General features: G+C 48.2%; 2 protein-coding genes across 4 annotated transcripts in view; one reads left to right on the top strand and one right to left on the bottom strand.

Moving 5' to 3' along the window:
• A1CF (APOBEC1 complementation factor) overlaps window positions 1-6185 on the top strand; it is a 28490-nt gene extending 22305 nt beyond the window's left edge. For all 3 annotated transcript variants that reach the window (XM_072930865.1, XM_002187113.6, XM_072930864.1), the window contains 3 exons: window positions 200-336; window positions 1390-1523; window positions 3876-6185. In XM_072930865.1, coding sequence (XP_072786966.1) covers window positions 200-336; window positions 1390-1523; window positions 3876-4027 — 423 coding nt within the window. In that variant the 3' untranslated portion in view covers window positions 4028-6185. The remainder of the gene's footprint in view (window positions 1-199; window positions 337-1389; window positions 1524-3875) is intronic.
• A 3652-nt stretch (window positions 6186-9837) lies between these two features.
• On the bottom strand, window positions 9838-26609 carry LOC100219353 (putative neutral ceramidase C). The gene is made up of 21 exons (XM_002187086.5): window positions 26537-26609; window positions 25443-25579; window positions 23912-24000; window positions 23130-23279; window positions 22022-22198; window positions 21580-21707; window positions 21118-21195; window positions 20520-20640; window positions 19707-19832; window positions 19386-19472; window positions 17767-17871; window positions 17584-17665; window positions 17174-17289; window positions 16053-16147; window positions 15183-15222; window positions 14326-14421; window positions 13750-13845; window positions 13022-13171; window positions 12237-12296; window positions 11222-11310; window positions 9838-10382 (listed from the first exon to the last, which is right to left on the bottom strand). Exons 2-21 carry the CDS (start codon window positions 25567-25569, stop codon window positions 10193-10195), a joined length of 2202 nt encoding a protein of 733 aa, XP_002187122.5. The 5' UTR covers window positions 25570-25579; window positions 26537-26609; the 3' UTR covers window positions 9838-10192.

Raw genomic sequence — 26609 nt, 5'->3', positions numbered from 1 at the left:
ATCTTACACTTCACAATGGGTGCAGTATTCTATCTGCCATTTCTTTTGGATTTTTTGCTAAGCTTTGAGCAAGCTGCCAGGACTCCTTGAAAACCCTGTGAGGGAAGGCAGCTGCTCAGCACAGGGGCTGGAGCTAGGCAAGGAGGCTTCTGCACAGCAATTAACCCCAGCACAAATCCCTATTTTTTTTTCCTTCTAGATCTTAGAAGAAATCTGCCAGAAAAACAACTGGGGACAGCCTGTGTATCAGCTTCACTCTGCCATTGGCCAGGATCAAAGACAGCTCTTCCTCTACAAAATCACCATCCCTGCCCTTGCCAGCCAGAACCCCACCATGTACGTCATTAGTGGAAAGTTTCTGAGGCTTAAGGTTTATTTTATAAATTATATTTTACCTAACAGCTGTCCTCAAAGTCCCAAGCACACAAGTCTCAGTTTCCTTTTATTAAAAAAAATTATTAAATATATTTTAGTATATATATTGAATCTATGCTTATTAAATATTAATTTAAATTTTACATTTTTCATTTTTTAATTTTTAAAATTTATTATTTATTTATTTTATTAAATTTATATTTATTTATGTCTAGATGTATATTTATTAAATCTAGCTATAATATATAGATAATTATATCTAGCTATAATATATAATTATATCTAGCTATAATATATATAATTATATATGCATATATAATTATATAATATATTAATATATTTGATTCATATAATATATTAATATATTTAATTTCTATAATATATTAACATATAATTATATATTAATTCTATATATGTGTATAATATATACAAATATGCATATATAGTAATATATATGTATATTAATATGCATATATATTAAATACTTTTTGAAAAAATACAGGGAGGAAAACATCCACAGAATATAATTAACTGCTGTGCTTGGTGCTCTCTCTGCTGGTGCAAACATTACAGAAAGCCAGACATAATCAGGCAAAAGGGTGCTTTTTTTTGCACACAAAAGAAAGCAAATGAAAGCCCTTGTGGGGAAATGCAAGGAGTTTGGAGGAACATGCTGATATTTCAGCTCCAAATATGACTGTAAACATTTCTGACCAAAACCACTGTTTGCTGTGTATTGTAAAGAGAAACCCAGGCTGGGTATTGTAAAGAAAATACGCAGCAGGGTTTTTTGGGAGTTTTTGGATGGAAAAAGCACAACAAACTCTGCAAGGACGTCGTGTCCAGCATGAGAACAGGGTGGATAAACCCATGAGGGAACAGACCAGCGGGAGGGAGCAGCTCTGTTAATGCTTCCATTGCTGTGAGGGTGCTGCCAGCTCTGTGTGGATCACAGCATCTGGCAGGAAAGCCCTGGGAGGAGCAAACCCAGCTGACTTCGTGCTGTCCTCACAGACACCCCTTCACACCGCCCAAGCTCAGCGCCTACATCGACGAGGCCAAGACCTACGCGGCAGAGTACACCCTGCAGACCCTGGGCATCCCCGTGGAGGGGGCAGAGGTGCCTCCTGCAGCACCAGCTTTCCCAGGTATGGGCATGGTTCTGCAGCAAAAGGCTCCTGGAATGTCATTTTTCCTAGTGGCTCCTTGTGGGTGTGAAGGATGGAGCAGGTTTTGGTCACTGAGGACTGACCTGGTTGTGATTTACGTTACTTGTGTGTCTGGCATCTTTAGCAGAGAATTCCAGACTGCTTTGGGTTGGAAGGGACCCTAAAGATTGCATAATTCCACCCCCTGCCATGACAGGGACACCAGGCTGCTCCAAGCTCTGTCCAGCCTGGCCTTGGGCACTTCCAGGGGCAGCCACAGCTGCTCTGGGCAGCCTGTGCCAGTTTATTGCTCATAAAGGATTTTCTCTCTATCCCAGGAATGCCCAAATTTCTGTCCCCATCCCAGAGCAGCTCAGGCTGAGGGCACTGGGGTGGGGGGCTCTGCTCCAAACCCAGACCCCCTCAGGTCAATGCCACAGCTGGGATTATGTCCAGGGGGCTCAGAGCAGTGTCCAAGGGCAGAGAATCCCAGCATCCAGAGGTCCATCCCAGCTCCACACATCCCCTCCACTCCTCCCAGTTTGTGAAAGCCTCCTTCAACTGGGAGCCCCTGAAACAACGCAGGATGCAAAGCTGGTGTCCCCAGTGCCACATCTGGGATGAGTCCCCTCCCTGGCCCTGATGTCACCAGGATGGAGGAGCTCCTCTTCCCTGCAAGGACACATGGCTGATGAATTCATGGGTTCTCCATCCACCCCCAGCACCCCAGCCCCTTGTTAACCAACACTTAGGATTTCATCTGCCAAAGAAATGATGCAGCCACAAAAGTTTGGACTCAATCCCAGCTCTCACACCCCCACAGAAGGCTTTTCTCTCAGTTTGAGAATTTGTAGCTCTTGTAACTGCCCAAAACAGCTTGGAAAATCATGGAAAACACAGGAATTTGCTGTGCTCTCCAGCATGACAGTAGTTCTGATAGAGAGGCAGCACCATGTGCCAAGCTGCACATGAGGAAGGCATTAGTCAGTACTACTGAGTTGTTTGGAGTGTCTCAAGGATGGATTAAAAAAAAAAAATATAAAGCATCTATCCGGCTTCCTGCCACAGGAGTCCACAAAAGCCACAGAAAAATCAATTTGTCTGGGCTTGTGCAGCTTCCGCAGCGTGGAAACCAAATGGGCTCTTTATTGAATCCAGCCCCACTTACTGCTTAATTAGCATCTCTCCTTTTCTTTCATCCACCCTTATTTATTTGTCTTGGGAGCTTGGCAAATGGACATGCACTGAAGTTGCTGCTTGCAGCCCTTGGTCAGGGCTTGCTAAAGCTCAGCTCAGGCCGTGCCCAGCTCGCAGCTCATTTCTCTCCCGATGGTGGCAGCTGTGCCTTAACTTCCAGATTTCTCAATTCCTACTTGAGATGTTGCACCTGGCTTAGCTGGTGTAAAGAAAATACTCTGGAGAGCCACAGTATTCAAATTGTCAGGAATTCCTCATGTTTTTCCCCAAAGTGACACCTCCAGTGAGGCAGTGTGTGCTCTCTGTTGCCCAGGATTTCCATTCCCCCACCAAGAGGAGCTTGGCTCTGGCTGACCTGGAGTTGATCCCATTGCCCACCTGGTCAGACAGGATCCTGGGAGATGTATTTTGGCAGCAGAGCCTGCTCCAACAGATCCAATGGATACTCTGGCTGCTCTTCCCAAATTTAGGCTTTGTCTTAATTCCCGATTCCTTTACAACAAAACACTGTGGTCTGCTTGACAAGCTGCTATGCCCTGCCTTCACAAGAACAGGCCCCAAATGATGCTGTTTTCCCAGTGATTCATTCTCAAATAGCAATGCTTACATCTTCCCATGGAAAATCTGGAAGTGTTGAAACCACATTTTCCATTAGAAACCGATGGGGGTAACCCAAAAAAATCACATCTACTAAATATTTTCTCCCTGCTGTTGCATTGAGAGGGCTTCCCTACCATGGCTATCCTGAACTGTCTGTATTTTGTCTATGAAGGGATCAGAACTATATTTTCTTCAAGAATCCTGCCCAAATTTCCCCTATTTAAGGGGCATTTAATTCAACCTACTTAATGTTGTTTCCTTGCCCTCCTTATGCCATATGGGGGGGCACCATTAGAAATAATAAAAACCTGAGGAAAAACTATTTAACCATAGAGTGTTTTTCCAGCACCATGTTTAACAAATCATGGGTGATGAAATGAAATAATTCATTTTACTATGAATTATTTAATTTATTTACATTATTCCCACAAACAAACTCACTGCTGCCCAAGCCATTTCCCACTTCAGGTGATCCCATCAAAACCTACCGGGCGATGGTGACTTTTGGATGGATTCTCATTAATCCACGGGTTTTCCTTCTTTTTTTTCCTTCAGGATACACCATTGCTAACGCAGCTGCCACTGTCACAGCCACTCAGCTCAAGCAAGCAGTGACACTGGGACAAGATTTGGCCACGTATGCGACCTACGAAGCGTATCCCGCCTTCGCTGTCGCCGCGCGGAGCGACGGCTACGGAGCCTTTTAACCAAATTCCCTAAAACCCAGCACAGGCAGAAAGGCAAAGAAAAACAATCTCAGTCTGGTAATTCAACACCCTCATGATTTTAAGCTAGTCCGTGGCCTAAGGTTCATTTTAGTCAGAGTTTCAGTCTTGCAGGTCTTTAGTTTTGTAACGGGATGTTTTGTAACGCGAGGGGAAGGAGAAATGTTTAAAAATGGTGCAAAATCAGATTTTCACACTAGCAAGCAAAAGCTCAGCCCAGGAAATGAGAGGTTCTCAGGTGTATAGATATATTTTTATATGTATATATATTTATACACCTATTGTGTGTGTGTTTACAAGCAATGACCTGTGCTGAAAACAGTTGATCCTGTGGCTGTTGTGTCCAGGACTGGGGAAGGATGGGGTGGCCCAGCAAACCCCTCCATGCACCAGGAATTCCCCTGCATCCACCCCAAAGTTTCCCAGGCCAGGCAGAGCAGAGGTGCCCCTTGGCCACAAGAGTTTGCCCCTCCCTACCCCTGATCCCCCCATGCCACCAGCATGGGGAATCTCAAGGCTCTTTGAAATTCTTCTTTGCCAAGGCAAAAAACCATTTATCCGAAGCATTTTTGCCCAGCCCAAGAGGCTAATTTTTAACAGGTTTCTGTGCTACTTTTATTTTTAAAGCAGGGCACAAGAATTCAGCAGAGCTTTCCCTCTTACTTTGCTCCCTCCCAGCCATATCCAAAAATCAGCAAATACCGGTGTATTTTTGTGTGCTTCTCATCAAATGGCACATTCACTGAAAAATAGGGAAACTTTTAAGCCTGAGGAGCAGAGAAGTGCTATTCATTAAGGCCAATTCTCTACTTAATTAGAGCACAAGAGCTCACAGCTATGGCCCAGTAATAGCAGGCACCTCAACAGGAATAAAATTATATCCAAAGAACATTTTCCCAGGTTGGAAAGAGCCCTGCCTGGCTTTACACATTAAATCAAGGTTGCTGCCTGCTCTGATTCCAGCAAAGATTAATTTAGTAGAAGAGGATTCATGCCAACAGCAAAGGCACCTCTTAATTTGGAGAGCACCAGTGTTGGTGTTGTGTTTGACCCCTTTGGGGATGCTGGGAGCATCCTTTGGTGTACAGCAGGGGCATTATCCATTTATTTTTGCCATGGGATCGAGGCAGGAGCAATGATACTATGGAGATATAGGAGGAATCCAGTGCTGGATAACTCCAGCAGACACGTTAATCCTATATCATAAATCCTACATGGTGATGCACACTAAGAAAACTTGAATTTATTCAGTCTAGGACCAAAAGAACCCTTTGGGGAGGAGGAATTTTCAGCTGGGTTGATGACACCCAGCAGATCTGGCCTCAGCTGGTTTAGATGCTGTGATGTGGCAGAGTAGAAGCCATTCCAAAGGGAGTTTTTCCTGTGCATCCCCCAAGCTGTGCACAGCACCAGGGTCTGTGACAAGATGGTGACTGCAGCAACCAAGCGTTTCTTTCCTCTTCTGACTCAGTTTCCCCCGGAATGGAACAAACCCCATAAGCTGTATAGTCTGAGATCCCATTAGACCCCTCCTATTTATAAAGTAGCTCGTTAGGGTGACCCTAAAGGTATTACAAGCCCTCTGTGGCTGCTGCTGGCCACGTTTGGCTTCGCAGCAAAGGACAAACCTGGTCACAGAGGGCCAAATAACCAAGAGTGTTATGGATTTTGTGGCTTTTTTTTTTTTTTTTTCTCTTCTGTATACGTCTTTAAGTGGTGTTTGCCAGCGAGGAACATAGCCAGGAGAGTCTCTCAAACCGTTGGCAGGAAGTGTTTCTCACTTTCCATGTTCAGTAAGTTTAGTCTGCTTTTTCAGCTATTTATATAAGTTCAGAAAGATGTCAAAGGAAAGGGCAAGAAGCAGTATTAAAAATGTGTGCATGAAGCACTTATTTTTGTACGAGTAGTACAAGGTTTGTATAGAGTTTTAACACTGTGAAGTGTAGCAAAAAATCACAATTTCCATTTATACTGGAGGACAATCATGTATGTTTAAAGGGAATGAAGGGGGAAATGGCATCTCAATAATCCATTACAAATTAGAACCGGGACTAAATTCTGTGAAGCAACTCTGTGATTTTAGAGTAATCCGAGGACATTCACTGGACTTTGAAATACCATTAAAACTTTTTAAACACAAGCCTCAGTCCTTTTATACATCTGTGGTAAACAGGAGCACACTTTGCTCCAGAGGGATCGATCCCAGGTGACACTGGCAGGGTCACAAGCTGTTCAGGGAGTGTTTTCCACAGGCACTTTGGTGACCCTCACCAAGCACACACAGCAGAAAATTGGCACTTTTTGTACTTCTGAACTTCTAAGTGAAAAATCAAGGGGTTCTTGGCTTCTTTTCCCAGCACTTCTTTGGTCAGTAATTATTTACCTTGCCAGTGCTACAGGAACTGGGTTTGCTGTGAATTTATTACAGTGGTAATTGTTCCTTACCTGACCCGTGCAGAGTTTTTCTGGGGGTTGTATTGACAGTGAGAAAACACCAAGCAAAAATAAGAAGAAAATGTGGATATTTATGATTTAGGGCAGTGAGGGATTGGCCCCACCTTGAGAAGAGCCTGTTGCCAGGTCACTGATAGGTAAATCTTTTTTAAGATGAGGCCCTGCTGCTTGGAAGACTATCACAGCTAAATGACTGAGAAAGAGCAATTCCTGGGATGAGGGATTCTGGGTTTGCACCTTTCCAGAGACACCCTGAGCCAAAGAAAGGGGGAAGTTCTGGTACCTTGCTACTGATGACACAAGGCAAGGCCTCCCTGCCACTCCAAAAGAGATTTTGCCAAAATAGCTTGACATTGTTCTTCCAAAAGAGGTCAGCTGTACTCTGGGCTCCAGCAGCTCTGCCAGCTCTATTATTTTCCCTCATTAGCTTTTCCTCATGTCCTGCTTTCATTTCCTCCAAAACCAGGGCAATGGAGAAGTTGCTGTTGTGCTGTAACATTTCCCCCCTGGCACAACTGAGATTCCTTCTTTGGTCAGCAGCAGCTGGCTGGTCAGTTTTGGAGAGCAAGGATGATTTTCCAAGGAATCTCAAACCCCACAGCACAACTTAAAGAAAACATTATTTCCTATTTGTAAAGATGTGGGTTCCCAGTGGAGAGCGAGACAAAACCAAAAACCATATCCACCCTCCACCACCAATTCTCAGAGAAGTTTGAGGTGTAAGTGATGAGATCAATGCCCAGAAAAATCAGCAGATGGCCTCAACTTTGGCTGCTGGCAAGGCAGGGAGTACAAAACCTGCATTTTCCATCCCCCTTCTTCCAGCCAGCGCTTTCCTGGAGGTCTGTACAACACAGGGCCTCTCACCTGAGGTGCTGAGTGAGAATAAAACATCTCTAGGGGTGACACAACTCTGTGTTTGGAGCTGGCCAGACCCTGGGACATCCCACAGGGAAACTCTTGTGTCCCACTGAAACCCCCTCCGTCTATGGGATGCTGTGACTTTCAAAGGGATCTGCCTTACCTTGGAGCTTGCACTGCTCTCTTTTCCCAGCTTAATCTCCCATCTCTCATTGCTCCATCACATACCTACCTGGATTTCTCCTTTCTGGGGGAAAAAATCCTAAACAAACGACCTTTGAAGGTGACATCCCAGTGAGGGGTCACCAGTCACTGACTGGGGGTCAGCCTGGCCCTGGTGCTGCTCGTGGTGCTCTCATGGGATGGATGTTCCTTTCCTCTTTCTTCTTTGTTGTGTCTCCCAAAATCTCAGTCTTGGATAAAATTCCAGTTCTCAGCTGTCCTTTTCTAAGTGCTGGTGGGGGCTTAGGCAGTCCCTGCCCAGCAGCTCCTGTCCTTTGGGGATGCTTGGGGTGGGCTGCTCTCTCCCTGGACGCCTCCAACTCCTCTCCATGAGGAGACTCATCCTGGCCTGGCTCCAGCTATCCACAGGATTGTGCCCATCCACATTTGGGATTGCTAAAGGAATAAACTTTTCAAGAGTGACATTCCTTGGTCCCCAGCCCCACCTCGTGTACATCTAACCCTGGCTGTGGAGATGTTACAAACCAGAGAGCTGCAGATAGGCTGCACACAAATACCCTCCTTGGGATGCTGGAAAAAGCCTCAGACAACCACAGGATCCAACAAATCCCAAATCCTGCATCCAAGCCTGCAGAGGATTCTCCCCTCTCCACCAGGGGCTGGGGTCAGATCCCAAAATTAGCATCTCCTAATCCAGCTGGGGGATTGGGAAGGGACAGGATGTGCAGGAGGGATGCACAGGAGCTCAGGCTGCCGACACAAATTTCCCGAGCTCGTGGTAGTTTATATCCCACGCCAACAAAAATAAAACTAAGGTGGAACTCTGCCCTTCTCCCGAGCACGTAGCAGGACACAAATGGCTCCACATCGAAGGACAGCAGCCCGGCAGAGGGACGAGCAACTGTGAGGAGTACTGAGTGCTATATTTAACAGCTGGCGAGGTGCCCAAATTCCTGAAAATTCTTCTTTTTCTAGGCTTTGGCTCGAGCTTGTTCTCGTGTAAAACAGCACTGGCACCTAGTGGCTGCTGGATCCAGGCACAGCATCCCAAAAAAGTGTGTAGGGAAGCAGGGAAGGGTTGCTGGTCACTGTCTGCCAGGAGCCACGATGCTGTTACAGAGCAAATAAAAGCAAGGGTTTCTCTTCCAGGGAATTTTTTACTCACAAAATATGATGCCCCCTAAATTCTGCCCACTGGTGACAGCCAAATAAACACGAGGTGTTTCACAAGGAGACCTGCTCTGGGGCACAAGGGACTCTCCAGATATCCTAATTCTGGTTTTCAACACTCCCTCTCCCCTCTGTTTCCTAAAAACTCTCTTTTGGGGTCAGATGTTCGTGGTTTGAGAAGGTAAATCTTTTAATGTGCAATCCAGCTTGGCTTGCTTAAACATGTCCTAAACATGTCCTACTGAAAAAAACCCTGTTGTTAGTGGGGTGGCTGGGGGGGTTATTAGGACAGGACGTCAGGAGCATCTCCAGGGATTTGATTCCCAGTGATGTTCTTTCAAAGCTCTCTCTTTTTCCTGACTCAGTGTTGCAACTGCTTTGAGCTCCTCCGGATGGGGATCTCTGAGGCTGATTGCAGCTGGTTGGAAATGAATAATTCATCCTCTCCTACTGATTTTAAAGAGAGGCAAAATTATCTGATTGATGATTCTCTGAAGAATTAAGGAGATTGCATACAAAATTGGTACACATTATTGGAGCTTATTAAACATTTACAGTTGTTTAGCTGTCAGGCCCTACAAGAATCCTAAATCCAGACCTGAAATATGTTTTCTTCTCCTTGTGGCCTCTGATTCTACCACTTATAGATGGCAGAGGAGATTTAGGGACCGTAGAGCTGTCCCATGGTAGTGCTGGTGGGAGGCAGCTCAAGAGGGACCTGCCACCAGCCCTGGGTCAGGGTGGTCATGGCTTTGTCCAGGCAGCTCTGAAACCCTCCTGTGAAGATCCTCTACATTCCAGTGGTGAATTCCATTTTTTGTGGTGAAACCCTTTCAGCCAACTGAAAGGTTTGGGCACTGTCCTTGTACCCTGCAATGGTAGCAATCCAAGCTGTGCTTGGATAAACTCTTGTGTGGGTTGGACAGGGACCACAAACCCCTTTGGTGACCCACCTGTAGGTAACTCTGGGTGGCCCTTCATCCAGCCAGAGCCTGCTGGCCTTGGGACCTTCCTGATGCTCCAGCAAAGCAGGCTGGGGTCTGTTTAGGGCTGCCTCACCCACAGCTTTAACTCATAAATTCAATTCTTACTGATTTCCATCGAATTGCCTCTGGGAAAGCCTATTCACCATCAATAGGCACAGGTTTAATGACTAAAGAGGAATTTACATCATTATTACAGTAAGAATCAGCTGAAACCTGGTCTGGCCAGGATAGAAACCACTTGAGTGAGGACACATGAGGAGACTCACCTGCAGGAAAAAGCCAAAACTTCCCAGGAAGTTGAGCTTTGCACTTCAAATGTTGACCAGCAGCACCCAAGGGGCAGCAGTGACATCCAGAGCCACAAAGAAAAACCCTCCCAGAACATCATGGAATCATCTGGAGCTGGAGGGGAGCCACAAAAACCATCCAAGTCCAACCCCTGCACAGCCCAGAGACCAAATCTCCTGCCCACTGCTGTAGGGAATGGGGTCACCTATGGAGCTGTGATGTGAAAAGCTGAGGAGGAGCCCTCAAAGGGGACGGTGATGACATGAAGGAAGGACAATCTTTTCTTGTAGTGCCCGAAGTAGCGGAGCCGGTACACGCCGGGCTCCGTGCCGGCCGGGATGTGCCACTCGATGCTCACGTTGCTCTGCCCACGGGATCCTTTGCTCCAGTAAAACCTGGGAAACAGGCCCAAAACTGCAGTCAGCAAGGAAATCCATGTTTTCTTGGAGCTCACTACGTGCCATGAGATGAAGACACTTCAGGGAAGTGTATTTAAAGTTCTCCCTGTGCAGGGGCTCAGCTAAACTGAGAGGGTAAATATTCACTTAAATCACTAAGTCTGTAATTATTGAGCTCAGGACTTCTGGCACCCATTTCCACATCAAAAGTCCATTTTCTTTTACAGAATCTTTTCTGTTCAACCCCCAAAACTCTGCAGAGAATGCTCAGCCTCAAAACCCCAGACATCATCTGGACAGGAGAGATTGTTCAGCTGGTTCTGAGGGAGCCCTTCTTGGGGAAATGAAGATTTACCTACTGAAAGGCGTCACCAGCCTTGCTGCTTTGTGGATATTTTTCCTGAAGGCTGATATCTCCACCGTTCACTTTTCTTCCTTCCAAACTTTTAAAAAATTGTTGTCTGTTTATGCTACACACCTGGCCAGTTTTCCCTGTGAGTCTGTCCTGTTTTCTCTTTGGCATCTTGTTTATCCCCACGGTGTGGCAGAGGGATGGATATAGGCTAGGAGCAAGCTGGACCACACACCTTCTATAATTCCTGCCCTTCTCTCCTCCCTTTCCCACATTTGCAAGCCTCCATTCCAGATTCTGGAGCCAAGGGGAACGCCAGTTTTGCCAAATTAACCCCACCAAATATGAGCTGATCATCCTCTGGAGAGCATCACCTTCAGGTGCAAGACTGACCTGCAGCTGGGAGCTCAGGAATGAAGCCCTTAGGTTAGACTGGAATAACTCCCTGGATTCTGTGGGACGGGAAACTGCTCAGGGCACCCACCTGGTGTCCCAGGAGGCGTCGTTCAGCACCACACGCCAGCTGCTGGAAATGTTGGAGTATCTCTCCACCGTCAGGAAGTTATGCTCAGTCTGGAATAAAACCATCAGAGTTAGGCAGACACTGAGGGACAGGCACGTCCCCACCTTCTGTGGCACTTGAAACTGGAGAGGGACTCTGCTTCCTCATCTTTTACCAGCAAACGTGGGAATTACTGGCAAAAAGTGTCCTATTTTACTGCCAAAGAACAAATTTAAGCTGATAAATGATGTGATGAACTTATCTGTAGGAAGAGAATGGTCACAATGTCTACGCAAGGTGAGTGATGGAATGAATTAAATGCTTTCCTAATTTCCTTTCTTTGGTTAAAATAAAGCAGCAGGGTGGTAGGATGGAAATTAGAGACCAAGTTTGCCCTGGATACCAGCCTGGTCTAACACATACAACTTTAATAATATAAAGAGATCATAAACAACCCAAATTCACTTTGCTGCCCAAAAAGCTTTCTAGTGGTGTGAATTCCCAAAGCACACATCTTCCCCTGGTCTCCTAGCAAAGAAAAAAAAATCCTACCCAAATACCCATTAATCCCAAACACCCCAATTCCAGCATCATTCCATCAGTCCCAAACACCCCAAACTCCAGCATCATTCCATCAGTCCCAAACACCCCAATTCCAGCATCATTCCATCAATCCCAAACACCCCAATTCCAGCATCATTCCATCAGTCCCAAACACCCCAAACTCCAGCATCATTCCATCAATCCCAAACACCCAAACTCCAGCATCATTCCATCAATCCCAAACACCCCAATTCCAGCATCATTCCATCAGTCCCAAACACCCCAAACTCCAGCATCATTCCATCAGTCCCAAACACCCCAATTCCAACATCATTCCATCAATCCCAAACACCCAAACTCCAGCATCATTCCATCAATCCCAAACACCCCAAACTCCAGCATCATTCCATCAATCCCAAACACCCCAATTCCAGGATCATTCCATCACATTTACCGCATTCTCTGCAGAGTTCCTGGGGTTTGCACCCACAAAAGTCACTTTTGCAACTTCTCTCTGGGGGAGAAATTGAGATTTGTATTAAAGGCTGAGGAGCACATTAAAAGCATCCTTTGAAGAGGCCATTTGATGTATTTAGGGGGTGGATTGGTTTTGTGGTGTTTTCTTGTGCTTGGTTCGTTGTTGCTGTTGTTTTAAATTATTTATAATTTCACTTGTTGCAGCAGCAGTGGGCAATTTGTGCTTTGAACTGCTGCTCTGGGCCTTGCAATTCCACTTGTCCTGCTTGCTGGATAAACTCCACAGCTGCCCATAAAAAAAGGGAGGAAACAAGGGACATTTTTCAGAATCCCTCCCTGCCTTACTGCAGGGAGTAAGGAGAGAGCAATGAGGTGAAAGCTCTTGCTCTGAACATCTTATCTAAACGCTGAGCATTGAAAACAGAACCACTTCTGACATTTTGATTTCATTTCATCTGATTGCTGCTTGTAAAAAAATCACTGTAAAATATTTACCTTCTTAAGCAACTGCTATTTTGTTTTGAAGCAGAAGGGGAAATCTGCTTTGTGCTGAGTGAAGGGCTTTTATTTCCCCCTTTATCCACCCATTTTATTCCCATTCAGTACATGGAATGGAAACGCTCTGTCCCTTCTCAGCCGTGCCCACCAGAGAGACGAGACCTGTTTGGTCTGAGGGCACCACAACTCACAGGCTTGTGGGGTGAGGGGGAGAGAATTTAAAGGTTTCTCCAGCAGGTTTTAGGGTCTCCCAGAAGCTCTCACCTCTTGATACTCTTGTCTCACTTCTTCCAGCACATCCCCAAAGGTTTTCTTGGCCGGCGCGCTCTCGGTGCCGAGAGAAGGCAGCAGGGTCACGCTGGTTACGTTGAAAAGTGGGGGCTCTGGGCCAGGGGACAGCTCCTGAGTGGCATTCTGGCAGAGGGAAAATGTGCTTGTTACACATCCACATGGACAGCCAGGATTCCCTGAGGAAGCACAGCTCTGCTTCCCAGCCTCTGCTCGCAGAGATTGTAGGGAGAATAAAGTGAGCGTGAAACCACAGCAGAGGATCTCCAGCTGTGCTCTGCCTGCAGGAGCAATCCCTGCAGGACACTGCCCTGTTGCTGGGGTCTCCTAAATCCAGCCCCAGAACATCCCAGGATATTCCTGCCCATTGCTGCTGCCCGTTCACATACTCACAGCAGTAACGGGCACCACCAGGTACACCAAAAACACAGATTTTTTTTCTCTTTTTGATAGAAAAGCAGCAACTTCAGGCCATGCTGAAAGTTTAGAAGTTCTGATTGCCTACACTTTGAGCTGCAAACCCCCCAGAATTTCTCAGCTGGTGTCAGAGCCCCATAACAGGAATTATTTTCATACCATTTCTCAAGGTGGATTCTGAAGAGAGAGAGCAGGAGTTGGGTGGCCTTGGTGAGCAACAGCCACCACCACTGACTTAAGATTTAGATATCCCCAGCAGACTGTGGCATGTAGGAAATGCTGCTTACCAGAGCAATAGCCTTGGCCAGGCCCCTGTACAGCTGGATGTAAGCAGAAAGAGTGTGTGGCCCATAAATAGTCGAGGCAGCCTCGTATCGTTGAACCTGGAAAGGACAAATTTGGGAAAGGAGGGTTGGGAGGGCTCCTGGGTGGTTTTGCACATCCCATTCCAGCCAGCTCAAGATCAGCAGTGGGTTATTGATTCCCTTTCTGATAAGGAGACAGCCCCAACAACTTGCCAAAGTATTTCTGCTGCAATTTCAGGTTACTCCTCATTCTCCAACCTGCTGCAAACAGGGAGGGCCTGTTTGCTCTTGCAGTTAGCACAGCTTTTACCCTCTTTGCTCTTGCAGTTGGTACAGCTTTTACCCTCTTTTAAAGGCTTATGATGCAACTTGCCTCCCCCTCCAGCATTTTGGGGTGGGATTCTTCCAACCCCAGTTCTTCCAACCTTGCCTCCCAGTTCTCCCTGCCCGTTTTTGTGGCAAAGGAGAAAAACCCTAAACACACATAATTCATGTGAAATGATTAGCCCTTAAGCCAAAAAGCTGAACTCGGATCCAATCCCCAGTTTTCACATTTACCTGGTATTCCTCATAGGTGGTGATGTAGTGGGTGTAGACATTGCACAGACCTGCAATCACAACGTTCATCCCTGGTGTCCCATGGGAATCAAATTCCTAAGGAGGGAAATAAAAGCCTTACTCTGAAACAACTGCTTAATGCATGACTATACTACTATTATTACTATTATTATATCAATATTGTTATTATTGTTATGGTAGTTTGCATTGTTATTATAATTATTATTAACCAGGACAGAATACAAAGTTATGGGAGGAAGGGGACTGGATGCCCAGTAATGCAAACCTACAAGTGCAATTTGCCTTTTTTAAGGTCTCATATTCACCCCCAAAGAAAAAACAGACAAATGACTTCACATTCCAGTAAATCTAGGGGGTTTTTTTGAAAGCTAATGTCTGTATACTCCTAAAAAAACCAGGGATATAAGTATGAGAAAGGCCCAGGGAATTGTGGAGACAGCATCTGGGATTGGGATTTTATTTAGGCTGCAGCCAGGATGTGTCAATCAAAAGGAAAAAAATACTTTTGCCCTTTTTTTCTGCAGTTGTTCTCATGTTGCAGAATCCTGGTAGGGATTAAGGAGCTGAACTCCTCCATCCCAGAGCCAAACCCCTGCTGGCATCCGTTGTGCCTGGATCCCTGTGGAATTGGCTTAAAGGACTGAAACCCGAGCAGTTGGTATTTTGGGAGGATATCCATTTCTCCTGCCTGTCAGGAAGCAGATGGAAAATCTGTCTGAAGAAAATGGGAGAAGGAAACATCTGTGGGACACGAGCCCCGTGAGCCCAGCTGGGAGGAGGCTCAAGGAAAGAGAAGTTCCAGATGTGCTGTGCTCAGGGGAACCTCAGCAACTCACACTTTTAACAGCCTCCCGCAGCCTGCGTCCAGACATGGTCCTGGGGCATGGAGGGAACAAAGTCAGGCTCCAGAATCGTGGAATCCCAGAATCTTTTAGGTAGGAAAATCCCTGCCAGCCCATGGTGTCCCAGCTGTGCCCAGTGCCCACCTTGTCCCCAGCCCAGAGCACTGAGTGCCACCTCCAGCCCTTCCTGGGACACCTCCAGGGATGGGCACTCCAAAGCTCCCTGGGCAGCCCCTGCCAAGGCCTGAGCACCCTTTCCATGGAGAAATTCCTGCTGCTGTCCCAGCTGAGCCTCCCTGGCACAGCTTGAGGCCGTTTCCCCTTGTCCTGTCCCTGTTCCCTGGCAGCAGAGCCCGACCCCCCTGGAGTTCTGGAGAGCAGGGATCTAAAGCAGGAATTGCTGGCTGGACTTGCAGCACCCACCAGAAATTCCCACAGCATCCCTGAAAAGCCTCTGTGCTCCAGTTCAACCAAAACACCTCAAAACATTTCACACCCATCACCACAGCCAGGGAGGGGCTGGAGGCACCCCAGGGCAGGGTAGAAATAAAGGTACTAGAGATATATCATTATCCTATTTAAATTTGCATCCCTGCACCACCAACAGTCAGTGCAATTCATCATTGTGGCGTTTCTGGTGCCAAAAACAGAATCAAAGTCGGCAAATTCCTTTGGTTTCCTTGAAACTGCGTTTCGTTACAACCAAAATGATTCAGGAAGCCTGTGTGCATCTCAGTCCTTCTCAGGGTGAGTTTGGGGACAATTTTGAGGCTACCCCATTTTCTACCTGCAGGCAGAACTGTTCCAGAAGGTTTGAGTGAAATCTGGCTGCAGTAAACGCAGCAAGACCCAAGGAATACACACGTGAACTCCCCGGGCACAGCAAGGATTGCCAGGGACCCGATGGCAGCGATCTGCACGTCCACGATGTCTGGGTGCCAGGGGTGAGGCCGACTCATCTGAGGGGCAGGAAAAAGTGCATAGAAATACTCTGGTTTAGTAGCAAAAAATAAAAAATCTGAGGTGTTTTCCTTCCTACAGTCATCAACCAGGAGATGAATTTATTTTGTGAATTTACTGGTAAATTATATTTATTTGTGGAACACGTGAGAGGGTGCTTTACCTCCATATGATGTCTGATCATAAGGCACACGTAAATACTATAAGTAAGGCCAAAAAAAACCAAAAAATCCCTAAATAAGGTTGCCAAGAGGGGCAGCTTTAGGCAAAGTGGGTAAAGAAAGTCAAGGTAGCACCTAGAAACCCCTCATCTGTCTGGAAAAAGGATAGAATTGGGACTGATGAGGAGATGAAAAATCCTACTCCAGCGAGCCAAAAAAGGGGTTTTTTTCTGAGGAGCAATTTGCTGGGGGCAAAACATGAATGACAAAAGCTTGTGAAGCACATCAGAAGCAGGAGGCCTGCCAGAGCATCCCTAAAATGTGCTAAAGCTGTAAGAATAAAGTGTAATTTACTCTGAGCAACACCATCCTGCGTGGAGGAGGAGGCTGGGAGGAGCTGGGGCCTCTTTTGGGGAGAGCTGAGGTGAGGAGCTGATTGAACACGAAGTGACAGCAGGGAAGCTTTTAACGAGGCTGGAGAAAGGAATAACAATGAATTTCTTTACCCAGATGGCCTCGTTTAAGTGCTCTGAAGAACCCTGGACATGATCCCTCTGCACACAGTTTGCTCAGTGCCAAGGGAGCATCAGGTGGGAAAAGGGGCAGCGATTTCCATTCAGATTTGTAAAGCAGGATTTGGGGAGAGCTCAGAAAACACCAAGCCATGCCCTGAGCATGGGCTGGCATCGATGGAGCAGCAGCTCTGCAGAGCCCATGCAGCCCCTGCTCCCTCCTTGTTCTTCACCAGACATCACAGACATTGCCTGGAACTCCCTGACAAACCCAGCAAGGATTGGGATCTGTGACCCCAGCCCAGCCCAGCCCCCCCTGCACTCCCCAGGGCACACACAGGTGTGTCCTTACCTCTCCCGTGTTGAAGAGGATGGGCTTGGGTTTGTGGCAGGCTTTGGTTTTGTTCGATGGCTCTCCCAGCAGCTGGTCCCGGATTTGATCCCAAAATGGGTCCCCTTCTACTGAGCCTTGAGGGGGAAACCTCTTTAAAATCTGTTCCTACACCCCCTGCTCACAGGTAATGAGGAGAAATGAGCAGAACAGTCCCAAAACAGCTCTTCCTCCTCCCTAACCCCCATCCCATCCCTTGTTCTCCTTCCTCCAGGGCATGGCCGTATCTTTTTCCCACATGGACACAGACAAACCTGTGAGGGAGTTTCCCCCACCTCCCCAAAAACCACCCCTTTGGATGCTGAGAAGTGACACTCCAGGGCTTTCAGTCCATCTGGGGGATACCCCACTGGGATCTGCCCCCAGATTACCTTGGGTGAAGTTGAAAGCCCCCACTCCGTCAATAGTCCCCGCAGCAAAGCTGTGCCCCAGGGCTGGCTTACAGGTTTTAACCTAAATCAGGAGGGGAGAAGAAAAGGAAAAAGAGACAAAGCCCGTGTTCCCCGTGGTGGCAGGTGCTGCTGCAGGAATGGGGTGTTTCCCCCTGCTCTCACCGTGTGTGTGGCATTGAGCTCCACCGCCACGTTGCTCATGTTCACCCACTGGTGGGCTGAGCTCAGGGCTCCTGTCACCTCCTGGGAGGCTTTTTCATAGAGCTCCTAAGGGACACACGAGGGGGAAAATAAATTCCTGTGGGACAAGCAGTCAGGAAGAGCCATATGGATCATTTCCTCACCCCACCTTCCCAGGGCCTCTTCCAGGCATAAATCTGTAATTCCCAAGTCCCTTTGTTTCTGTCACACCGAGCCCTCAAGCTCTCCCTGTCTCAGGGAGGGAGGACACTTCTCTTTTACAGCTGAAACATGCCCCTATTTCAGCAGGGTGGCAACTCCCTTCCCCTGTTTGCCGCCTCTTGGCATTCCTCACATCTTAGGCCGAGCAGAAAAAAATGTTTTCTGTGAGAAAGAAGCGTTCTGCTCTACTCACTGCCTCAGTGCTGCATGTGTTTACTGCACCCCTGACAGCTGGAGGTATTTACTGCACACATACAGCCCCTCGGGGAATGGTTTTCCAGCCCTGGGTTGGTCCATGGGGAGGGTTGCCAGAAGTTATACAGGTTTAAGGACATTCCTGGAAGGAGCTGAGGGCACAGTCATGGAAGGCCAGGGGTCTGGGGTGTTAAAGACAACAGCAGTGTTTTTCCCCTGTGTTTGATGCACACACCAGCACTCCTGGACTGGGGACAGAGGCATAACCAGCCTGGAGTGACTTCAGGCCACAGCCTCTGCAGGAGCAGAGCAAAAGCCACCACCAAGCCTCCTGCTCCCCCTCCTCTGCTGGACATGCTCCAGTTCCTACAACTCCTGTCCCTTAAATGCCACCAAAAGCTCTCCTTGCACTCATTGCTCTCACATCACACCGGAGGGGAACCAGCAAATTCAGTCCAGGGCGGCTTCAGAGCCCACAGGTGACAAAAGGGAACCTTTAGGGCTGAGGAAATGCAGGGCTAAGCAGGGCAAGGGGAGCAACCTCTGTGGGGGTTTCAGCCACACTTTTTACCTCACATTTGTGTCAGTTTGGAAATGTGATGCCAAACTGGCCCACAAGTGGTGTGTGGTGGTGTCTCTGAGCTCTCCCAGGAGGATTTTTCCCATCATGATGTCTTTGAGATGAATGGATGAGGGATCTTGATCATAGCCCAGTGAGGAACATTGAGATCAAAACCCCAAACCAGCATTTTCAAATGACTACACCTGCAAGGATGCATCTAAATAAAAGTATGTGTTGTCCTGTCTAAATTCAGGTTTCTAATCAGATGTGTTCTACCTGAGGAAATTTTTCACCACCATTAAGATTTCCTACACTTTCCTAAGCCTAACAAATTCCAGCCTTTGAGGTCCTCTTGATTCCAGTAGACAGAGACATCACCAGCTGGTTGCAAAGCTCATTTACCCCTTAAAAACAAGATCAAGGAACTTTAGAGTAATTTGAATCTACAAACATTCACCAAAGCAGGTACAAGATATAAAGAATATGGAATATAGGAGACAGAAGATAGAATATAGAATATCCAGGGGGAAGGGATCCACAAGGCTCACCAAGTTGTTGAAATGAGCATGAATTCCTGTCTTAGCAGCACTCACACACACTCAGGAAGCAGAACATCCCTTACCTTTGCTTTCAAGTAGATATTTTGCCCTATAATCCTGGTGCTCTCAAACATATCGTTGCCAGGCCCCTTGGCCATGCACATGGCTGCCTGTTGGGAAATTTGGTGATCAGTGACTGTGGAGAGCAGCTGGCACTGCCAGATGCTTGCCAGGCTGTGGGAACTGAGTGCTTCTTGCAGGCCACATCCAATTTAGCCAGGGGGTTGCTGCCCTCAAGTTAAATTTGGGGTGAACAACCAGAAAATCGGGTGTGCGAGGAACAAAGCGCGGTTAATTCCTGGAAGTGGCATCCAGGACAGGGCAAAAAGGTGGGTCACACTCACCCCTCCGACGGGACAGGAGCTCTGGGGGTTGTCACAGGACTCGCCCGTGTTGGCGCAGAAGGGGCCCCGCGTGTTGGGGGACACGTCTCCCAGGTTGGAGGAGGCAAAGGCGGCCACGAAAGAGCCCTGCCAAGGCCAGGGGAGCGTTGCAGCGCCGTGCAGGGAAAGCTGCAAAGCCCACCTGCAGCTCTCCCTGCAGCTGCTGTGCCAAGCAGAGCTCTGGTTTATTCCCAAAGTCACTGGCAGCTCTGGAATGGGGGTTTGGGCACATCCCAAGGGGTAGGGCAGGAAGAGCAGGGGAGAATTGGATGCACATGATAGCAATTCAGGAAAAAGAGACAAACTTCACACCACCTTGGCGTGCAGACAGTGTTGCCTCCTCCCCCTCTTCCACCTCAGCTCTCCCCAACTTCTCATGTTGCTGATCAGATGTTTATGGGTCATTGGAGCACCTTGCACAGGATTTTTTTTCCCTTCCAGGTGTTCACCACGACTGATTTACAAGGTGAGAACTATTGGAACTGGCTGCAGGGACACTTCCCAGGTTGTTCAAGGTTGAACGCTTCCAGGGACGAGGCAACCACAACCTCCCCAGATTTTAATCAAAATAAATGTGAGTTATTCCTCAAGTCTGAATAACTGCCACCAATTACCAGTTTGGAATGTCATGAATACACCTTTCAATTTCCCTTCTGGAAAAGGAAATAAATCAAAGCATTCACCTAAATCCTTGTGTTCCTGTGTTTGCCCTGCTGTCCCACCTTGCCCTCCCTGTCCCAGCCCTGTTTCCCCGATTCCTTTGGGTGCTCCCACCTCTCCAGGGAGCATTCCCTTGTTCTTCTCCTGCTCAAACAGGTAGGAGGCATAGCCCACATTGTCACTGTTCACCAGGTGGTTGGAGTTGTTCATGCTCACTGGGTGCACAGCAAACCAGCTGAGAAGAGGTCAAAAATGAAATTAAAATTAAATAAAAAAGTGAAAATGCTCTGTTCACTCTGTCCGGGGGCAATTGACCTGTTCAATCCTATTGGATTTCAATCCTATTTAATTTTCCTATTCCCAATTTGGGGGAATTTTCTTTGGGAGAATACACACAGAGGCTCATGGTGCTTAGGGATGGATTAACAAAAGCAGAGTATTCCCATCCTGTCCCTTCCTAACCAAGGGGGCTCATGGCTGAACAATCCAGACCTTGAGGCCTGACAAGAATTTGTCACTGTCATTGTCAGGGCCACCAAGAGCTCCTTCAGACATGAACTGACTCTTGCAGTAACCTGGAGAATTACATTTTAATATTCAAAGGAACGAGGAGGAGTCAGTGATGTAAAAATCTGGGAAAAAAGGAACATCTTCATTCCTACAAAAAATAGTGAGGGTTTGGAGAAAAACCTGCTGCTCTGGTGGTCAGTACCTGAGAAGGCCTAGCTCATGTCCATCTTCATCTACCATCTTCAGCAGCACCATTTCTTTATCCGTGTTGGATGAATACCTGCATGGGAACAAAGCAGGGAAATCCCATCAGAGTCAGGGCTGTGCTCTGATCCTCTGGCAGGTGAAATCCCCACTAGGCTGAACAAGGATGTGAAAAGGTATTTCAGGTACCACCAGCACACAGCAAGGCCTTAGAGAAGCATCTGGAACCAGCTGGGAAGAGCTGTGGCTGTCACTGTCCTCAGGCACTGCTCCTCCAAGGAATGGAGGTAACACAAATCCATGCACCAAGGACAACACTTTAATGCCCTCTGACTCTTTCTTTGTCAAATAAAGCACAAGGTCACATCCCTGACTGATTCCTCATGCTTAGAGAGGGCACCTACAACTTCCCAGCCCTTTCCTAGCAGTTAGTTTTTTCTCCTGCCCGGGGAGGTGTTACCTGTTCCGCTCGGACTCCGGGTTCGCGAGGTAGGAGAAGGGGCTGCGGTTGATCTGGCTGTTTTCTACCGTGCCTCTGTTTATAAAGAGCCTTCCTCTCTTCATGTTCTTGTGGGCAATATCTATGCTCTGCAAAGCAGCAAGACAGGGCCATCAGTCTGTAAGGCACGTGGGAAGTTATCTGGAAAAACTCTTTCCTTCCCTTCCTGTCTATCCCCAACCCTTCCTTGGAATTTGGGAGTGCTTGTTTGTTTGGGATCTTTTTCCTAAAATTCTCCAAAATTACGACAGCATTTTTGAACTACCCACAGCTGTCTCTGAAGAAAGGGTTCAAAGCTCCTGCTTTTTGAGCTGCAAACAAGCAAGCCCACCTCAAAGCAGGCCGTGCCACGTGGAGGTGCCACCCCAATCACCACAGCCAGGCTGAACTGGGCGGCACCGACCTTCACAATGCCGTTCACGATGGAGCTGAGGGCTGGCTGCACGAGCCCCTTGCTGGTGATCCAGAACAGGGTGTACTGGAAGTACCCCCCAGGCCCCGAGTGCGTGTGGGTCCCGCTGAGGATGACGTTGTCCCGGCGGTACAGCTCGCCGTACTTGCTCCGCAGCCGCTTCAGCACCTGAGGGTGAGGAGGTGCTCCTAAAAACCCCAACCAGCCATTCCCCCTCCTCACTCTTCTGCTGCCTGGCACAACAACAAGGTCGTAGCTGTTGGCTTGGCAGGAGGCTCAAAATAGGAATATCTGGTAAAAGACCTTCATATCCAACCCAAAACACATCCCAGATCATCCCAGGAGGATCCACAGTTCTCCAGCACCTCCCCATTATTGTCAGCACTTTGTAATGAAGGGATGGGACTATTTTTGGGCTAAGAATGATTTATTGCTCAGATAAACATCAGTCTCAGAGGCTGTGAGATTTTAGAGGAGCAAGCAGTCAGCCTTAGCTCAAAGCAGTCACAAGTTCTTCGTTACAAGGCAATACAGAACTTTCTAACCCAATGGATAGATGCCACAAGGTTTATTTTGCTTTTCTAACCCATCGCCTTTACTTACTTCTGCTGCACTGTGGTTACTTTTATCTAATAGGCTTCTGTCACACTTATACACATCTGCTTCTGTTGTAACTTCTAAACTCTCAGTTTATTCCATACAACCACACCCCTACACTATAAACCCTTCACCATCTTATCAATGCAGTTTCTCATTTACTTCAGGCATATTCTTACTTACAACTATAGAAACAAAAGTTTATGGTTTTTCTGCTTAATGTCTGTGTATTGTATTCCAAATTTCTCCCAGGGCTGCAGATCAAACTCTTCAGTGTCTGTGGAAGTTTCTGTTTTTCCAATTCCCACACCCCCCTCCCTCCAGCACTGCACTAGAGGCACCATGATAATGTATTTGCGATTCCAATGAACTCCTGGTGATTCTCCCACTAAGAGAAGAACGAGCAAAGTCCAGCCTCATTTGCTGAGGGGCCCAAAGCTCTTCTCCAGCAGAGACACAGCATCACCCCAAGGAAATCCCAAAGGATTCTCCAGCCCCGTACCTCCAGCCTGACTCTCTGGGACACCATCCCGATGTCGGCGCTGACGAACACGACGCGTTTGGAGCCCTTGGGCTCTGCCACGATGAAGGCTCGGCTGTAGAGGCGTGAGAGGAGCCCCCCACCCACCTGGTTGGGGTTGGCATATCCCATCTGCAAGAGAGGAGCTCCATCAGAGAAACGGAGCTGTTTATCCCTCTACTTTTCCTGAGTAGATTTGCCTGGGGGTCCCTCAACAACGCCGAGCTCCAGTTCTGTCTCAACCATGGAATGATTGGGCTTGGAAGGGGCCTTAAAGGCCATCTCCTTCCAACCCCCCTTCCACCAGCCCACATTGCTCCAAACCTCAAGGAAATTTCAACTTATGTTTGAAGGCGACACTACTCCAAAATCACGAAAACATTGTAATTTTTCTGGGGGCCCACAGCTCCCCATGTCCCCCAGGTGACGTGACTGTGCCCAGAACTGCAGAAGCAAGGAGATTTTTGGTGCAGAAAAGGCTGCAAAGACCTCAGCTTAAGTGCTAAGGGCTTGGCAGATCTCTCTGAATGCCTCCCTGCCTGTGGAAACGTGAGGAAGGTGAAAAGTTCCCCCAGAGCATCCTCCTTCCCAAAACCAGGAGCCTCCAGCTTCTTCCCGGTGCCATTTTGTGCCAAATGAGTCTAAAGAAAGTGACATTTGGCAAGGCAGAGGCTCTAAACCAGAAATCCTGCAAAAGAAAAAATACTCACAAAGGATGAAAAATCAGTATTTCACCACCCCCATGAGGAATTCCCCCCACTCACCAGAGGGACCTGTGCCACAGGCCCCGTGCAGTCAGCTCTGCCAACACCCACCAAGTACTTTGCCTCTTCTGCTATGTTGTTGGTGCAATCTGTAACAACACATGGCAGATCAGTGGGCATGGGAGCGAGCAGAACTGGGGACAAAAGAGGCCAAAGGGCTCTGGCTGAGTGCTCTGAAGGGATTTCCAGTGGGTTCAAAATGTGCCAAGGCTGTGAAGGCCTCAAAGGGTGGAGCAGGCATGAAGAACCAGCCAGGGAGCTCTGCAGAGGGGTCACTGGACTGTGTCAGATGGGTGGTGATGCACAGTGAGGGGGAAGCAGCCCAGCATTCCCAGTTAAACCCAGGCCAGCATTCCCAGTTAAACCCAGCCCAGCATTCCCAGTTAAACCCTCCAAGCCCACCAGTACCATGCAGGAACCAGGTCCAAGCGCTGTTTGACACAATTCAGCTCAGCAGTGGTAAGAAAAAAGGGATGGTGTGTCAGGAGCTAATGGGAAAGGACTAAGGAAGAGAGAAGGACACGTCCAACCCATCCTGTGTCCAGTTCTGCCTTGGTCTTCCCTCAAAAAATCACAGCTGAAGCTCAGAGAAGGGAAAAACAGTTCTGAGCAGTGATTTCCAGACAAATGGTGAGGAAAAGGTCTCTCTCACCCCAACCACCAGGAAGGTGCAGAAATCCTTCCAGGATGGGCAAACCCGTAGAAGAAAAGCCATGAATGGCTATAAAGTCATAATCAATCAGAAAGGTTATCTGCATCTCAGGAAATCCCAGAGCCACAAATCACTGCAGGCTGAGATAACACTGTGGGAAAATATGAAATATTTCTGTGTGCTTGCTCTGTTCCCACAGCCCTCCCCAGGCAGCTGCTTTGGGATCAGGGGATGCTCCATCTTCCCAGCCTGGCCTTTCCTGGGCTGTCACTTGAAACACAGGAGAAGGGAAACACTCACACTGGCCACAGACTGATGCCATTTCTGCATTTAAAATGACACCAGCCAACTGGGCCACCCCTTTGGGACTACCCTTCCTCTTCCTCCTCCTCCCCCAAGAGCTCTGATACAGAGGACAATCACTTGTGCAAAACTCGGGCATGTTACAGCCTAAAAACATGAAGTTTTGAGTCCCACGTGTGAACTCCATCCAATCTGAGGCCAAAATCTGGAAGGTGGAAGGCCCCACTGGTGAGATGTTGAGTCCAGCTCCCGACACCCTCGTGCCTGGGGATGGGGTTGGAGGCATCCATGGGCTGTGATGGGGCTGTAAAACCCCTTGGTCAAATCCTGGGCGTGAGAGGCTCTCAGCAGGCACAGAGGGGGAAGGGAGGATGGAAGGAAGGGATCCCATCCCTGGGGCTGTGCATCCATGGCCAGAGAGCTGCTGCTGTGGCTGGGTGAAGGGACCACGTGCAGAGGTGGTGGTGACAGCTCAGGAGTGACCTGAGACCTCCACATGTCCCCCTCTGATTTAAATCCTGCCCTGGGCACCCCCTGGAGCAGAGGGCTGGGAGGGGCTGGGATAGCCCCACTTGCCATTGGTGTTTTTGGTGAGGAAGTGCAGGACCAGGAGCACCACGGTGAGGGAGATCATCAGCACCAGGCACGCGATCAGGATCACCTCCAGCCGGGAGCAGGAGCACTTGGACCTCTTTCCAGGCATGCTGGGGGCACTGTGGGGGCAGAAAGGAGCCCGTGGGGCATCCCAGTGAGGGGCACATCCCACCCAGAGCTCACATCCCACCCTCAGGGAGCCGCCTGTGTCCCCCAGCCCAGCGTCAGAGACAGCAGCAGCACAGAGGAGGATGGGAAGTGGCGATTTCTATTTCAGTTTATGACAAAAATGTGTCTCCTGCTGGCAGCCATCACTCCCTGACACCAGGCCTGACAGGACAGGGAGAGCATCCAAATTCCCGACCCTGTGTTTCCCAAGACACTTTGCTCACCCTTCTGATGAGATCTGGCAATAAACCCCACAATATTCCACCAGATCCTGTGTTCTCTGAGCGGCTGTAGGAGATGCTGATGCTCAGAGCACAGCAGAAGATAATACTGTTACCATAATAAACATCAATTTAGGAATCTCAGCATCAAGGTCCCTCCCAACGCACACCAGTCTGTGATTATTCTGTGGTTAGAGAGGGAAGAATGAGGCAGAGAATCTGATTTTCCTGGCAGGAACGTTTGCCAGCTCTGGTGAAGCTCCTGCCTGCAGGCTATTCCTCACAGGGAATGTGCCCTGGAAACAATGAGCCCGCAGGAAACAGCTGGAATGAGCACTTACGCTCCTGAAAAGGCTGCAGTGAGAAATGACATCAGCAGAGAGCCAAGTGGTCACTCAGACCTGCTCCAGGGTGACCTCTCTTATCAGCTTCTTCTGCTACAGCACTCCCGGTCAGGGCTGAATAGCACAGAGCAAATACTGGAGTGACAACAAATCTAAAGTTACAGGTTTCCTGCCTGTCCATCTTTGTTGTCTGAGCGTGGCATTGGCTGCCAGGCACCCTGAGCTGTCCAGAACTAGCCCAGCCCCAGCCTGAAGCACCTCAGCATCACACACAGCCACACTCCTCACCAGCCCGCTGATTTAACTGCCCCAAAAGCACTGAAGCGACAATCCCCGAGCCTACCTGAGCTCTCTCACCCGTGCCAGCAGCTCCCAGCTGGAAAGTTCACTTGGAAAGTTCTTGCTGAGTAACCCCG

Source organism: Taeniopygia guttata, chromosome 6 (genome assembly GCF_048771995.1).
Source record: "Taeniopygia guttata chromosome 6, bTaeGut7.mat, whole genome shotgun sequence".
Taxonomy (NCBI): domain Eukaryota; kingdom Metazoa; phylum Chordata; class Aves; order Passeriformes; family Estrildidae; genus Taeniopygia; species Taeniopygia guttata.
This window is presented reverse-complemented; position numbering and strand designations above follow the sequence as displayed.

Excerpts from the sequence above, each read along its gene's own strand:
- LOC100219353 (XM_002187086.5), bottom strand. The coding sequence starts at position 25,569 with ATGCCTGGAAAGAGGTCCAAGTGCTCCTGCTCCCGGCTGGAGGTGATC. Across the intron at positions 21,708-22,021 it reads TCGTGAACGGCATTGTGAAG|AGCATAGATATTGCCCACAA; the intron begins GTCGGTGCCGCC and ends GCTGCTTTGCAG. Across the intron at positions 11,311-12,236 it reads GGAACTCTGCAGAGAATGCG|ACTGAGCATAACTTCCTGAC; the intron begins GTAAATGTGATG and ends GTTTTATTCCAG.